The sequence below is a fragment of the Rutidosis leptorrhynchoides genome, chromosome 3, assembly GCF_046630445.1.
Source record: "Rutidosis leptorrhynchoides isolate AG116_Rl617_1_P2 chromosome 3, CSIRO_AGI_Rlap_v1, whole genome shotgun sequence".
Classification (NCBI taxonomy): domain Eukaryota; kingdom Viridiplantae; phylum Streptophyta; class Magnoliopsida; order Asterales; family Asteraceae; genus Rutidosis; species Rutidosis leptorrhynchoides.
The window spans coordinates 239,876,651-239,889,361 of record NC_092335.1 but is presented as its reverse complement, the minus strand read 5'-3'; the positions used below and the strand labels follow the sequence as shown (position 1 = coordinate 239,889,361).

Genomic DNA, 12,711 nt, shown 5'->3' with positions numbered 1-12,711 from the left:
TTGACGGCTAAAAAAGAATCCTTGTTCGTGCACGATCTTTGCAGCCGGATTATGGATGTTATGACGATTCTGGAATAGTACGCTTTTCGATTCCCCTTCTTTAAATTTAAAAATAGAATCGATATTTGATAATATTCGTACCTTTCCTTTGACTGTAATAGGGTAGAAAGTCGATACCGTTGTATTCTTTTTTATGTAATCCGTTGTAATTTTTTCGGCCGCCTCAAATAGTACCAATGGAGTAATCCGATCATTTTTTTAAATGGAGAACAAAAAGAATGCATGGAAGTTTGAAAGTAGACTTACTGGTATAAAAAAAAATTTAACGGTGTACCAATTGCTCATCTTTTTTAATATATATTTATCATTATCATTTATAATAAAAATCTGTAATGTCGTCATTGTAACAATTCAAAGAAATTTTATTTTCAAAATCTTACTGATATATTCCCCGACAGAACCAATATGAAGTTCATCATTGTGAATACTGAATACATGCCCAAGTAAACTATTCAATGATGTAAACCGAATATACAGATAAATATAGACACAAATAAATTATTACTATCAATCTGACCTTGCCAGATATCGTATCATATCATTATTTGAATTTAAAATAATTGCAGAAACTTACAAATAATGCAAACCGAGCCACCCGATAAACCTCAAGCTTTAACCGGACATCAGAGAAGAATCTATAACCCATAATCTATTAACCTGCACATATTCAACTTAATCCAAGCTATCAAAAGAACCGGGTATAATAATCAATTAGGCATAAACTAAACCGCTTATCAGTATGTTAAATCAAAATGAACTTATAAGGTGCAACAAAAAAACATCTGACCTGAATCTTGGTTCGCATTTTGATTAACCTAGGCTCAACGTTTAGTAAACCCAACTTGTACAAGATGCTACTAAGTTTGAAAAAGATAAACCTTTCATTGGCCAGGTTACAACTTACAAGTCACTAAAACACTACTAATACCGAACATGATTGAGATTGAAGACAAATTAACAGAAAAAAATGAAATCAAAATTTTTTTGATTGAAGAAATCAGTAAAAATGATCATATTATAAGTACCCAGTTGCTAAAAACAGGAGTAAAAAAGATCATAACAACAAACAAACTGTCACAACTACACTATAACTCTAATATAAAACAAACTATGCAAAATAAACAAAATTTGAAAACCAAAAGCAGCAAACCCATATTGATTTGTGCAGGGATGATAACATCTTTATGTTTGTTCCCAAGAAAATTTTCCATATTATACATCTGAAGCCGCATTCAGTTGGCTAATGCAATTGACCATTGTTTAAATGTAAACAGGTTTCACATCATTTGCACCAAAACTCGCAGCACAAAGAGGGCACTTTCGATGCCGACTCTCAATAATCTTCTGGACACAATTATTGCAAAAGAGATGATAACATTTCGTAATCACCACCTGCCAAAAGTAAATCTTATAAGCAACATGATGCAAACGGAAATAAAGAAACTCGGTATATATGAACTAAATAGATGCTGGGGTTGTTATAAGTTAGTCTAGTGTGTTTTATCCCTAAGATAAGTTTCAAATGTAGTTGCGACCAAACACTTTGGGTTTTTGGCTTTTGCAAGGATAATAAGGCGTAAGCACTTACAAATTACAATATGCAATACTAAACACACCCTAAGTTGGCATAAAATAGACTTCCACTACTCCCTCGTGTCCACTTTCCAATTTTAGTTTGTCCCTAAATAAATGCTCACTTCCAAAGTTACAAAAAGCGTTGCTCCGGAAGTACTCGGGTTGGGACTTTTGATAGAGTAATTGGCAACTCGAGGAGTAATCGGGTTGGACTATTTATACATTTACATAATAAAGATTTGAAATTTGAAATTATGTGTAAATGTAAAAAAAAAATCCATATAATTAAACATAAAGGTTAATATGATTGTCTAGAAGGGTCATAATCAAGAGGGAAGCACTTTTTGGGGGGAAGGGGGAAGCAAAATTTTTTTTCTTTTTTTTTTTTTTTTTTGAAAAAACTTTGTTCACGAATATTATAGATTAGATGAAAATATGAACATTTAAAAAAGACACTTTGTGATGAATGTCATTATTTTGGAGGGAAAACGCTCGAAGAAAAAAAATAAAAACATTCAATGCATTGAATGTTTTGCAGCTAGGCTTATTTGCATCGTTTTGTTTTCATCTTGTGTGAAGTGTTTTTTTCGAATTTAGCCCGCCGTAAACCCGAAAACCCTAAACCCTAAACTCTAAACCGTTCGTGTTAAAATATTCAATCTAAACCCTAACTTCTAAACCCAAAACCCTAATTTCTAAACCCTAATAGCTAAACCCTAATTTCTAAACCCTAATTTCTAAACCCTAATTTCTAAACCATAATTTCTAACCCCTTTAAAAAAACTCAGAATCAAAACATTCAATGCATTGAATGTTTTCATTTTTTTCTTCGAACGTTTTACCGCCAAAATAATAACATTCATCACAAAGTGTTTTTTTTAAATGTTCATATTTTCATGTGATCTTGATGCCTGAAAAAAAAATTCGAAAAAAACAAAAAAAAAATTACTTCCCCCAAAAAAGTGCTTCCCTCTTGATTAAATCTCGTCTAGAAACATAAACATAATCTTCATTTATTCAAGAAGATTTATAATTTTAATTCATACAAAAATGTTGACCAATATTAACTTTGACAGATAAAATCTGTGACTTTGACCAACTAAATCCGAAATTGACCCATTGATCGATGTTGACCAACTAACTACTCAGATTTTAAAAAATTAGAGCGGCATGTTCCTTGAAAGAAGTAGTCAGCATTAATCGGGAACTTTTACAGCACTGCCCATTTCCAAATTGATTTATCAAGTTTTCCAAGTGTAACCTTCCACACAACTTCACTCCCAACTAAATGTGTATTTATGAACGGACAAACTTAACATTTAACTATTGAAAATACAACAATTGGGCAAACCTAAATTTAAGTGCCTTTTTAGTGGACACAAACACTATTTTGGGTAAATATAATATTAATATAAAGACAAGTGGCAAACATATGTACCTCTTTTGGTCTGTCAAGGCAAACACTGCATTTGAGTATTTCGTTGTATTCTTTGAGCTCCTGCTGAAGCTTTTCAACAACCGAAGACCCATCTAAGTGAGAAGTTAAACGTGTATGCTTTCTTCTGGAAGCTTCTAACTCCTCTTCCACTCTCTTTTTGTCAAACCTATGAAAAAAAACAACTCGATTATTCTATTGACCTATCTAAACATAACCTGAACCACAACCAACCCATTCATAAATCAATGGGTCAGAAATAACTATGACATACATTTTGAACTGTGTAAAAGGGAAGAAAGTAGGTATTATTTTCATTGTTTTTACCTCTCCTTTTCAAATTGAATCTGCAAATTCATGAGACTAGTTCGACTTCCGTCGACTTTGCTCTGTGATACATCCAACGAGTCTGTTAACTGCTCGGATGTTCTTCTAATATCTTGCAGTCTCCTTTGAGTATTTTCTAATGCGACCATCTTTTGAGCCCTAGTTTCAGATAGCTTCTGAACTTGATCTGAACATGATTTCAACTGTAAACCAAAAATCTTAACTTAGCATCTTGATAAGAAAATTGAACAGCTTGCAGTAGAAGTTGGAAGTTTCAATTGTTCTAAAGGTTAAGAACTCTTGTTTGAAAGTACCTGATCTTCGATTCTATCAGATTTTATTTCGCAAAAATGCTTCAAAGCATTCCCCTGTTGAATCTTACGTTCCACAGTTTGTTTATCCAGAATAAGAGAATCCTGAAGCTGTCTAGCACTCACTCCCTCCAAAAGAAGCTGAAAAACAACGATACTCAAAGTGTAAATACTCTAAATAAATATTATATATATGTTAAAAAATTATAGTAACTATACGATTTACATAATACCAGGTAATAGAGAGGGTGATGGTAATTATAGGTAACAAACGGAGTAAGATAAATCAGAAAAGCTCCGAGAATATATTTTAAAACAGAGATAAGCAGTAACAAATTACAAAACGTAGATTCTTCATTGTATTTTCATTATTGGTTCTAAAGACAGTATAACTACCTTTATGTTATAGTCATCTCTCTCTGTTATCTGCTGCAAAAGTTGTTGATTTTGGGTTTGAATGTCATCGTATGCCTGGCCAATAGTCTGCATACAAAAGAAACCAACATCATTGCGTCTTATATCCAAAAGACGAGTATCAAAAGAGGATTTTAGATGGGTGACATGTCAGATAAGAACCCCAAAATCCAATTAAAAGACAAGAAACCATTAACCAACCTCAATCTCAGAAAGGTAGGCCTCATTTTCATCATGCTTGGCCTTTAAAACATCAGAAAGACTAGAACTTTCCCTGAAAGCCGAGCATAAGAAAGTACACCATCAGAATAAACCAAGAAACATATTACTATTTTAAAATACAGATGATTCATGAAGCCAATATATAAAATAAAAAAAAATAAAAAAAATTAATAAAACCTTTTAGATGTTTCCAACTTCTGCCTTAGATCCGCAATCTTAGCTTCTGCGGCAGCTAACATTTGCTGAGATGTTGCCTCAGCTTCAATTGCGGTCTTGACCCGTGTTTCTAAATTATGCTCGTCGAGAGAATAGTTCAGGCTCTGAACATGAGCCCAAGCCATGTACTCAGAGTTCTTGGCCTCCAGAATGTCCCTATTATTACCAAAAAAAAAACCATCTATCTATTATTACACGAAAATGCTACCAGATTTAAGAGATAAACAGAGAAAAATACCAAAATAAGTAACAATGCCACATTTTAAATTGTAAAAATAAATACTCGTAGATTAGTAAATGAATTCTAGAGTTGGTTAACCTTGAATAAATAGTTTCCCTCCTATGAACATCCAAGATGGCCCTCAACTCTGAGTCACTCTCCTCCAACTCATGTATCTAAACCAAAATTAATCAAGTTAGAATAATGGACCAAATAATCACTAGTGAAATAGACCAAAATTATTACTATAATACAGAGATTTATACAAATTACATAGGCTTAAGATGTCGCAAAAAAAAATATTAATGAATTCAATAAAAGAAGAAAAAAAAAGGCAGCAAGGCAGATTAGGCATTGATTACCATATACACAATCAGAACTGATATAGTGCTCATTTTGCAGATGTCAACCATTGAATGTCACATACACAATTAATCGTAACTGTACTACATATAGAATTTCACTTTATATTGTGCAGCACGAATATGTATAATTAAGTATACAACGCTCTATAGTGTCTCGAGATCAACTTAGACACTATCCAAATGACCTAGAAGTAACAAGGACCCCCTTGCCACAGACTTGGGCCCACGGGTAGCAACAAGGATGAACTCACATTTGATATAGTCAGTATATATGTCGAATGTATCATCATAATATACTAATACTATAGTATATTCATTATTGGATAGCAAATAAATATAGATTATAGGGAATGGTTTAATATGCTTGATTTATGATTTATTACTAATTACTATTGAGTTGGGCTTATTAAAGATCAGTGAGAGACCAATGCCTTTCAAATGTCGGAATCACACCAAACCTTTATGGCTGTATGTACTTATCTTTCATTACAATCGTGTCGGGTCCTAATATTGATATTGATACTACCGATTCAAAACTAAATGGCGAGAAATGTAGAAGAACTGAATGTATATAGAAGAGACTGGAAGTTAAGATACATATCTAATCTACCATCTTCGACTGACTGGCAGATATGGATGGTCAGTTTGCAGCCATGGAGAAAGTGTTGCAGAGAAAAGGATATCGACACAGACTGGAGCTGAGGTGTTGGTGAGTGGAACCACGCATAGACATTACAGTACTCGATACTACTCTTACCTAAATGGTTTCTGCGTGAAACGGTGCTCACTTAAACCAGCCAAAATCGAAACTCTATCTTTAAAAAAAAAGAGTTTCACATGCCTTAAGTGTGGATATTTATTTTTTGGCTATATAATTTTATAATTATCTTTAATCTTTAATTAACAGCTTATATCCACTTGTTGCTATTCTTTATATCTTCAAATCATTTTAGATTTACACTATATAAAGTTAACTTTAGGTATGTGATATTAAATTCACTGTCAGCCATTATCCGATTTGATGAACTTCTAATATGTGTACTTACACTATTTCATTTGCAATAATTCTTCCGAGACAGCTAATACAATACAATACATATTAGCTCAAAACAAACTCCACACTATAGTCTAGTCTTCGGTACGATATATGCCCGCATTGGTTCTAAGCTGGCAGTCTTGCACAACCAGTACAACATGGTAGGGTTTTCAGTCCCAATTTTTAGTACTGACACCAATTACTTTGCTGTTAAACACCCCTACACAACAGCAACCGGGGCAACCAAAGCAGCGGTCCTTCATGACAAGACAAAAATGAGAAACGAGAGAAAACCGGGTAAACGATGCTCAAGGGGAAATGGTGGTCCTTATTGGTTATTGGAGCCTGACTTGACTTTAGCCAACAGTTGTGGGGCTGTTTTGAGAGCTAGCAGAGACACTTATCTTGATGCATGAAGAAGGGTCGTATAAGAAAGAACTAATGCTAAACTAATGGCATTGATTGGAACGAGATTTTAAGATCAACAGTTTTGGGAGGAGAGTACTAGTGAACCTAAATGCCAACGTCAATCAGATAAGTGAGAATAGATGGGAATAGTATTAGAGTATTGCATTTATATAGCAACCATATTTATCCATAACCAGAACGCTATAAGGATTTAGAGGACGAGCTCCATGTGCATTCAGCTTGTATCAGGGTCCATTCAGTATCATTCAGAAAGGCAGCTGACTGTCCCGGCAAACCGAGCCTTTGTTGATTGTTGCATTTCCATTTTTTACTTTACTATAACCTTGTTTGGTCCTAGCAAGTGAACACACGGCCAAACAATCCATCATTGATTGATGTGAAAATAGATAATGTGACAGGTCGATAAGACTTCGTAACATCCGAGAGAATTTGATGTGAAACTTCAAAGAAAATTATCGAAACTATGAAACCAAGTAACTCAAGGTAGTTCGGAAAACAGGCTATAATCTGCCTTCGAGTAAGAGATAGTATTCAAAATCAACTCCAAAAGAAATTTTTTGGATTGAAGTGATGTAAGTAACTTCTTCTATCAATCAACAACGGAGAAACCAAAGTTTCACAAAAAAATTCTTATATACAGAGATCAAAAAAGTGAACCCGTATAGAACCCTTTGCCACTAATCTTAAATATAGAGCTAATATCGAACTTCAGATCGATTTCTATTATAACCATAGCCAAAATCTGTTCAATATAAACTTATAAATTAGCGTTCATATCAGAAAAGAAAACTTTAAACTTAAAAAATAATCCTACCCACTTAATAGCAGACTTGAACTTAAGTATTGATAACATCAAGATTATAGCAACTCTTAAAACCCAAATGATAGTGGCTCGAACATAAGTCACAAACATTTTAATAAGGATAAATAAACAAACCGTTGCATGCAGTCTCTGTATTTCATCAGCTTGTGATGCTGATCTACAAGATGATGCTTCCAAATCCTTCATCTGTATAGTACAACAAAAAAAGATATTAAAGTTTCCGTTATATCTATTTCAAAACAAACGAATCCACATCTTCGGGTCCCACCTTCCTGTCCAAAACAGCAGAAAGAGATTGCACATCGGCACGCAACAAGTGAACGTCTGAAGAAGCCTCTTTATGTTTTCTTAGTTGAGTTTGCATATTTTCCATATCCTCTGGAAACGAAGACACAAGCGCTCTAAACTTTGCAATGATTTCTTTCCTACCTGAATTAGAAATATAAGATTGCAGTTGAAGCATCTTATGTGACATTTTAAGCATAACTGAAATCAAATACTTAAGCTATACATACCAGGTTCTCTAGATGCTTCTTCTAATTTATATTCAATCAATTTTCTATTATCAATTTGTTTTTGTATCTCCATTTGTAGATCACTAATTCTAGAGTCGGTAACAGCAGAAGATCGACGTAAAACATCCCCAATGTCATTTTTCATGTTGAATTCTTTCTCCCGCCACCCGAGGTTATCTTTCTCAGCCTAAATATATGATAATTAGAATTTTCAGGAAAAAATAATTAGGCACAATTGTAGATGTACCAACAACTCACAACCTGCAATTTCTCGAATTGATCTTGGTATTGTGCTATCTCTTCTCTTGCCTTAGCAATTTGATCTTTCACCAAGACAAAAGCTTCTGAAGAAAATATGCCTTTCACGTTCTTCACAATACTCTGTCACATATATATCAACAATCAATAATCAAGTGTCATAAAAAAAAGCAATGATTACCCTAGAGTAGTGTCTCCAATGATAATATGAGGAAAGGTACAAAATTTATCCAATCGTTATTATGAAAGGGATGGTGTTCTTGTCAAATAGAACGGGAAGGCCACTTTTGAAAAAATGTGATTTCTCTGATTTTGTAAGTTCAACTCTTTGGTCAGAGGGTTTCATTCTGTACTCAACAGTATCATATTCTATTCAAAATTTCAACTATGTTACATCCACCAATAACCTTAATATTTGAGGGTTTAATGACCTTTAGTTATGTTTCAATTTGTAAGTAAAAGATTTTACTTTTATTGTTCATTCCTTTATTCCTTTATATACCATCTTTAAAAATAAAACTTCAAACAACACGAGAATGAGATTAATATCTAGCGATTCATTCTATTCCAGCTAACCAAATATAGATGACAAGCATGTTCAACTCTTTAATTTCAAATAACTTGAACTCGAACCTGTAAACTGGATAACTTTTTTAGTATCTCCATTCGTTCTTCATGTAAACGTTTGATATCTAGTTGTCTGGAAGATGCTTGTTCCTGTTCAAAAATTAAACGACTTTATTTTAGTAATGATATATTGTGCAACTAAGATTATATAGCAAAAAATATACAAACAACCAACCAGCAGCTCTTTTAGTAAGGACTCCATATCATGTAGATCTTTTTCTTTCTCTCTTGCCCTATCATTAGCAACACGCTTATTGCCAAGAAGCACAGGAAAGATTCCTCCTTTTGCTGCATCTGCTTCTGCTTTTAGGGCAGCTAAGTTACTATTGCTTTCTTCCAATTCTGCAATGGTACACTCCAACTCCCCTTCGAAATTTAAAAATTATATTAATTAGCTTCAAACATTGATCTCAAGATCAATATTAACTACATAATAATCAAATACGCGTTGATTCACAAGAAGCAAAATGACTCGCAACACAGGAAATGATTATCTAAAGTAATCTGAAATTACCAGATTATCCATTCTCAAGAGCTCGTTTGTTATTTCACATAACATCTACCTTTTTCAAAGTACTTGTTGGACATTTTATTCACAAATTCCCAAAAGTATAGTATTAGTCAGACACTCAAACATCTAATCATTACAACTTTTAGCGCAGACACATCTAAACAGGGTTTTTTTATTTAATTTCATCTAGTCATCTGAAATCTGATTCTGTGTATTCGAATCATATAATCATTTCTAAAATGCAAAGCTGCGTGGGTGGTTAAGTCCCCCCGGGTGATCCTAACAAAATTCAACAAAATTTAATAACATGAATTTCCTTTAGGAGGAAAGCATTTGTACTGAAAGTACTCATCAAATAGAAAATTTTGTTCAAACAACTTTCAACTAAATAGTAAGATACCCTTCAACTGTCTGAGCTCTGATTTATTCTTAGCATCAGTATCACGGTGGAACTGCATCTTTTTAGATAAAGATTTGTGCTTCAAATGCATATCGCCTATTGCAAATCTAAGATTTTTCACTTCCTTCTCTAACTCGATGGACGAGTTTGGCCTGCATGAACCTGCACAACAGACAATCTAGGTAAATATTAACTAGAAAACAACAAAAGAGTCACACATCAGTGCATTTAATCTAACAACCATCTGGAATTTTCTTTATAGCTTCAGTATAGAGTCCATCCTCCAAACTCCATAAAGTGTCAATGGCATGAACAATATTACGGAAAGTATTCTGCAAATTGTTTTCAGTGGATTCTCGACATTTTTGATGCTGACTTGAGGCGATATTATTTGCAGAGCTACTATCAGTTGCACCTTGTTCTAGAAGTCTGTGAAGAAATACATCCTCGGGAGGTAGTGATGTATTATCTAGCAATAAAAATTTACATAAATAACCCATTAAGGCATTTAAAGTTTAGAGACACTTCATTCAAAAATGCTAATAAAAGAATAGAAGGTTCAACAATCCTTACCTCCATTAGAGGGATGTTGTTTATTATAACGGTGAGAAAACAACGACTCCTTTGTGTGGATAGAGCATGACTCTACTTTATCCACGAGCTTTTTAGAAAGTAAAAAAAAAAAAAAACACGTTCAATCAGCAAATTTGGTGCACATGTATTTGAGTAAAATATAGCATGAATAAGGTTCAAGTAACTACCTCGTCCCATGACTTGTCTACAACTGAAATGGTTGTGTTATATGGATATTGTTTCTCCCTGAGCTGAATAAATTTGTTTTCTAAAGCTACACATTCAACCTTTTGTGATTCTAACTTCTGAACAAGTTTTTGATTTTGGAACTTGAGTACTACAGTGTCAAGCTGCATGTAAAATAGACACATTACCCAAAAGTCAATTAAAACAAACAAACATTTTCATATTAGCATGCAAACAAGCAACTATGGTGAATAGTAATGATCTATTTCTACCAACTACGCGTCTGATGATGTGCATAGTAATGATCTATTTCTACCAACTACGTGATTTATACTGGAATGCCAAATTGATATTGGACACGGAAAGAAAGAGAAAATTCAGTTCGAGCCACATATTCACAAAATAGGAGAGAAATTGACGAAATATAACCAAGATGAGATTATATCAGTGACCATAGCTCATATCAGAGCGTAGCATCTCTACACAAATATGGCATGCACGCCATTTCTTTACCACTTGAGATATCAGCAATTACGGTTCAGTACTAACCCCGTGCAATTCCATAAATATACAGTCTCTATACTGCAGTCGACATCATTAACTATTTTCTTTCATGTATAATAGCATAGTTCAAGTACATCAAGCAATATGGATAAAACAAGTACATAAGCTTATCAAAATGAGACAACAAACCGAAGCTATGAAAACATTCACAATCATATGACAAAGATCACCGCAATATACATTCAACAAATACTCCAAACTAACTTCAGCTATTAACACCTTCCAAAATTGAACATCACCTATAGCTTCACCAAACAAGTAGCCATGTAACACTTGGTCTGCATAATATTGCAACATCAACGTGAAGGTCGTTTTTCACAAAGCTAACAAATTCTGGATATAATTGTACCCTTTAGTTAGGTTTGCAGCAGTATAAATTCAAGAAAACCGAAAACATGCCAATAACTCCAATATAATAACAACCTGAACTACATAACAGAAACAACATACACATTCAAAATCAACTTTATTTAGCAACCTTCAGCCACATATCATCAAAAAAAAGTATCAAACAGATCTACCATATCTACAACTTCCATAAAACAATTAGCACCAAATCATTAATATAACATAAACCCTAGAAAACATAGAGTCCTTACTAAACATAGTAAAACAGATAATCAATTACCTTTTTTTCCTCTGAAGAAGGCACAAAAGGATGCTTTTTAGCAGTAGCAGCAGCAGCAGTAGGTGATGATATTGAACTGAAGTGACGTTTACGGTCAGCTTCACCAGTTCCCCCCATCATTAAAAAAACCTAATTCTATACAACATCAATTATTATAAAAAACCCTAATTTGATCCTAATTTATATACACGAACTCGAATTGATCAGCAAAATTATTATAGAATCAATCAAATTGAACTCGGCGTATAGAAATAGAAAGCATCATTAAAAAAACCCTAACTAATTGAATCGCTAAATTCGATAAATTTAGTGAAAACAAAAACCCTAAGGAGGTTGAGAATCAATTGAACATGAATTTACACAGATTATCGATGTAAAGTTGCGAATTTAGCTTATTTTCTGAATATAGACAGTATTCATGTATACATGTATGTTTATGTGATGTTCTTTCGATTCTATGGATGATAATGGGGGACGAGAGAAATTAGAACATTTTCAGGGGTATTTTGGTCATCACAGTGAAAATAATTGCACGTGCCAACGCCTCAGGAAACTGTGATGTCACGTAGATATTATGGAGGGTTTAGAGGGTATGTTAGAAATGTAGAAGGGTAAAAGATGTAAAAAAATTTGCATCAATTGAGGGTTTAGTCAAATCGGCTAACCTAGATTTTATCTGGTATTGTTGTTGACTACTTGGTGGATCTTAATTTGTGATTATAGGAGTTTTGGTAAGAAAAGTGTAATTTTATGTGCATTCTTATCATACGATGACGTTATGTTACTTGATATAGTGTTGTTTTGTGACGTTATGATATAGTGTTGTTTTGTCACTATCAACATGTCATTCAACGAACATTAAAATTTGCATTCCAAATAAGTGTTACTTTGGTTCCTGGTTATCATCACATAACGAACTATCTTATTATTTTTATACTCAAACCACGATTTATATTAAATGCAAGAAGATCTGTTAAATGCAAAGATCATTAATATTGCCAATTTACTCAACCAAA

At 33.4% G+C, this 12,711-nt stretch overlaps 1 protein-coding gene across 1 annotated transcript; it reads right to left on the bottom strand.

Moving 5' to 3' along the window:
• Window positions 1–627: 627 nt before the first annotated feature.
• Window positions 628–12,088, bottom strand: LOC139897301 (E3 ubiquitin-protein ligase BRE1-like 1). The gene is made up of 19 exons (XM_071879995.1): window positions 11,696–12,088; window positions 10,506–10,667; window positions 10,318–10,405; window positions 9,986–10,213; window positions 9,745–9,906; window positions 9,009–9,199; window positions 8,840–8,923; window positions 8,210–8,329; window positions 7,949–8,135; window positions 7,702–7,862; window positions 7,548–7,619; window positions 4,880–4,956; window positions 4,522–4,716; window positions 4,324–4,396; window positions 4,105–4,191; window positions 3,712–3,849; window positions 3,398–3,600; window positions 3,074–3,239; window positions 628–1,452 (listed from the first exon to the last, which is right to left on the bottom strand). Exons 1-19 carry the CDS (start codon window positions 11,813–11,815, stop codon window positions 1,321–1,323), a joined length of 2,646 nt encoding a protein of 881 aa, XP_071736096.1. The 5' UTR covers window positions 11,816–12,088; the 3' UTR covers window positions 628–1,320.
• Between the last annotated feature and the right edge of the window lie 623 nt (window positions 12,089–12,711).

Coding starts and splice junctions, on each gene's coding strand:
- LOC139897301 (XM_071879995.1), bottom strand. CDS start 11,815: ATGATGGGGGGAACTGGTGAAGCTGACCGTAAACGTCACTTCAGTTCA. Junction 8,924..9,008: donor CCTTACTAAAAGAGCTGCTG/GTTGGTTGTTTG, acceptor ATTTTTGAACAG/GAACAAGCATCTTCCAGACA. Junction 3,240..3,397: donor ATTCAATTTGAAAAGGAGAG/GTAAAAACAATG, acceptor TTTTTTTCATAG/GTTTGACAAAAAGAGAGTGG.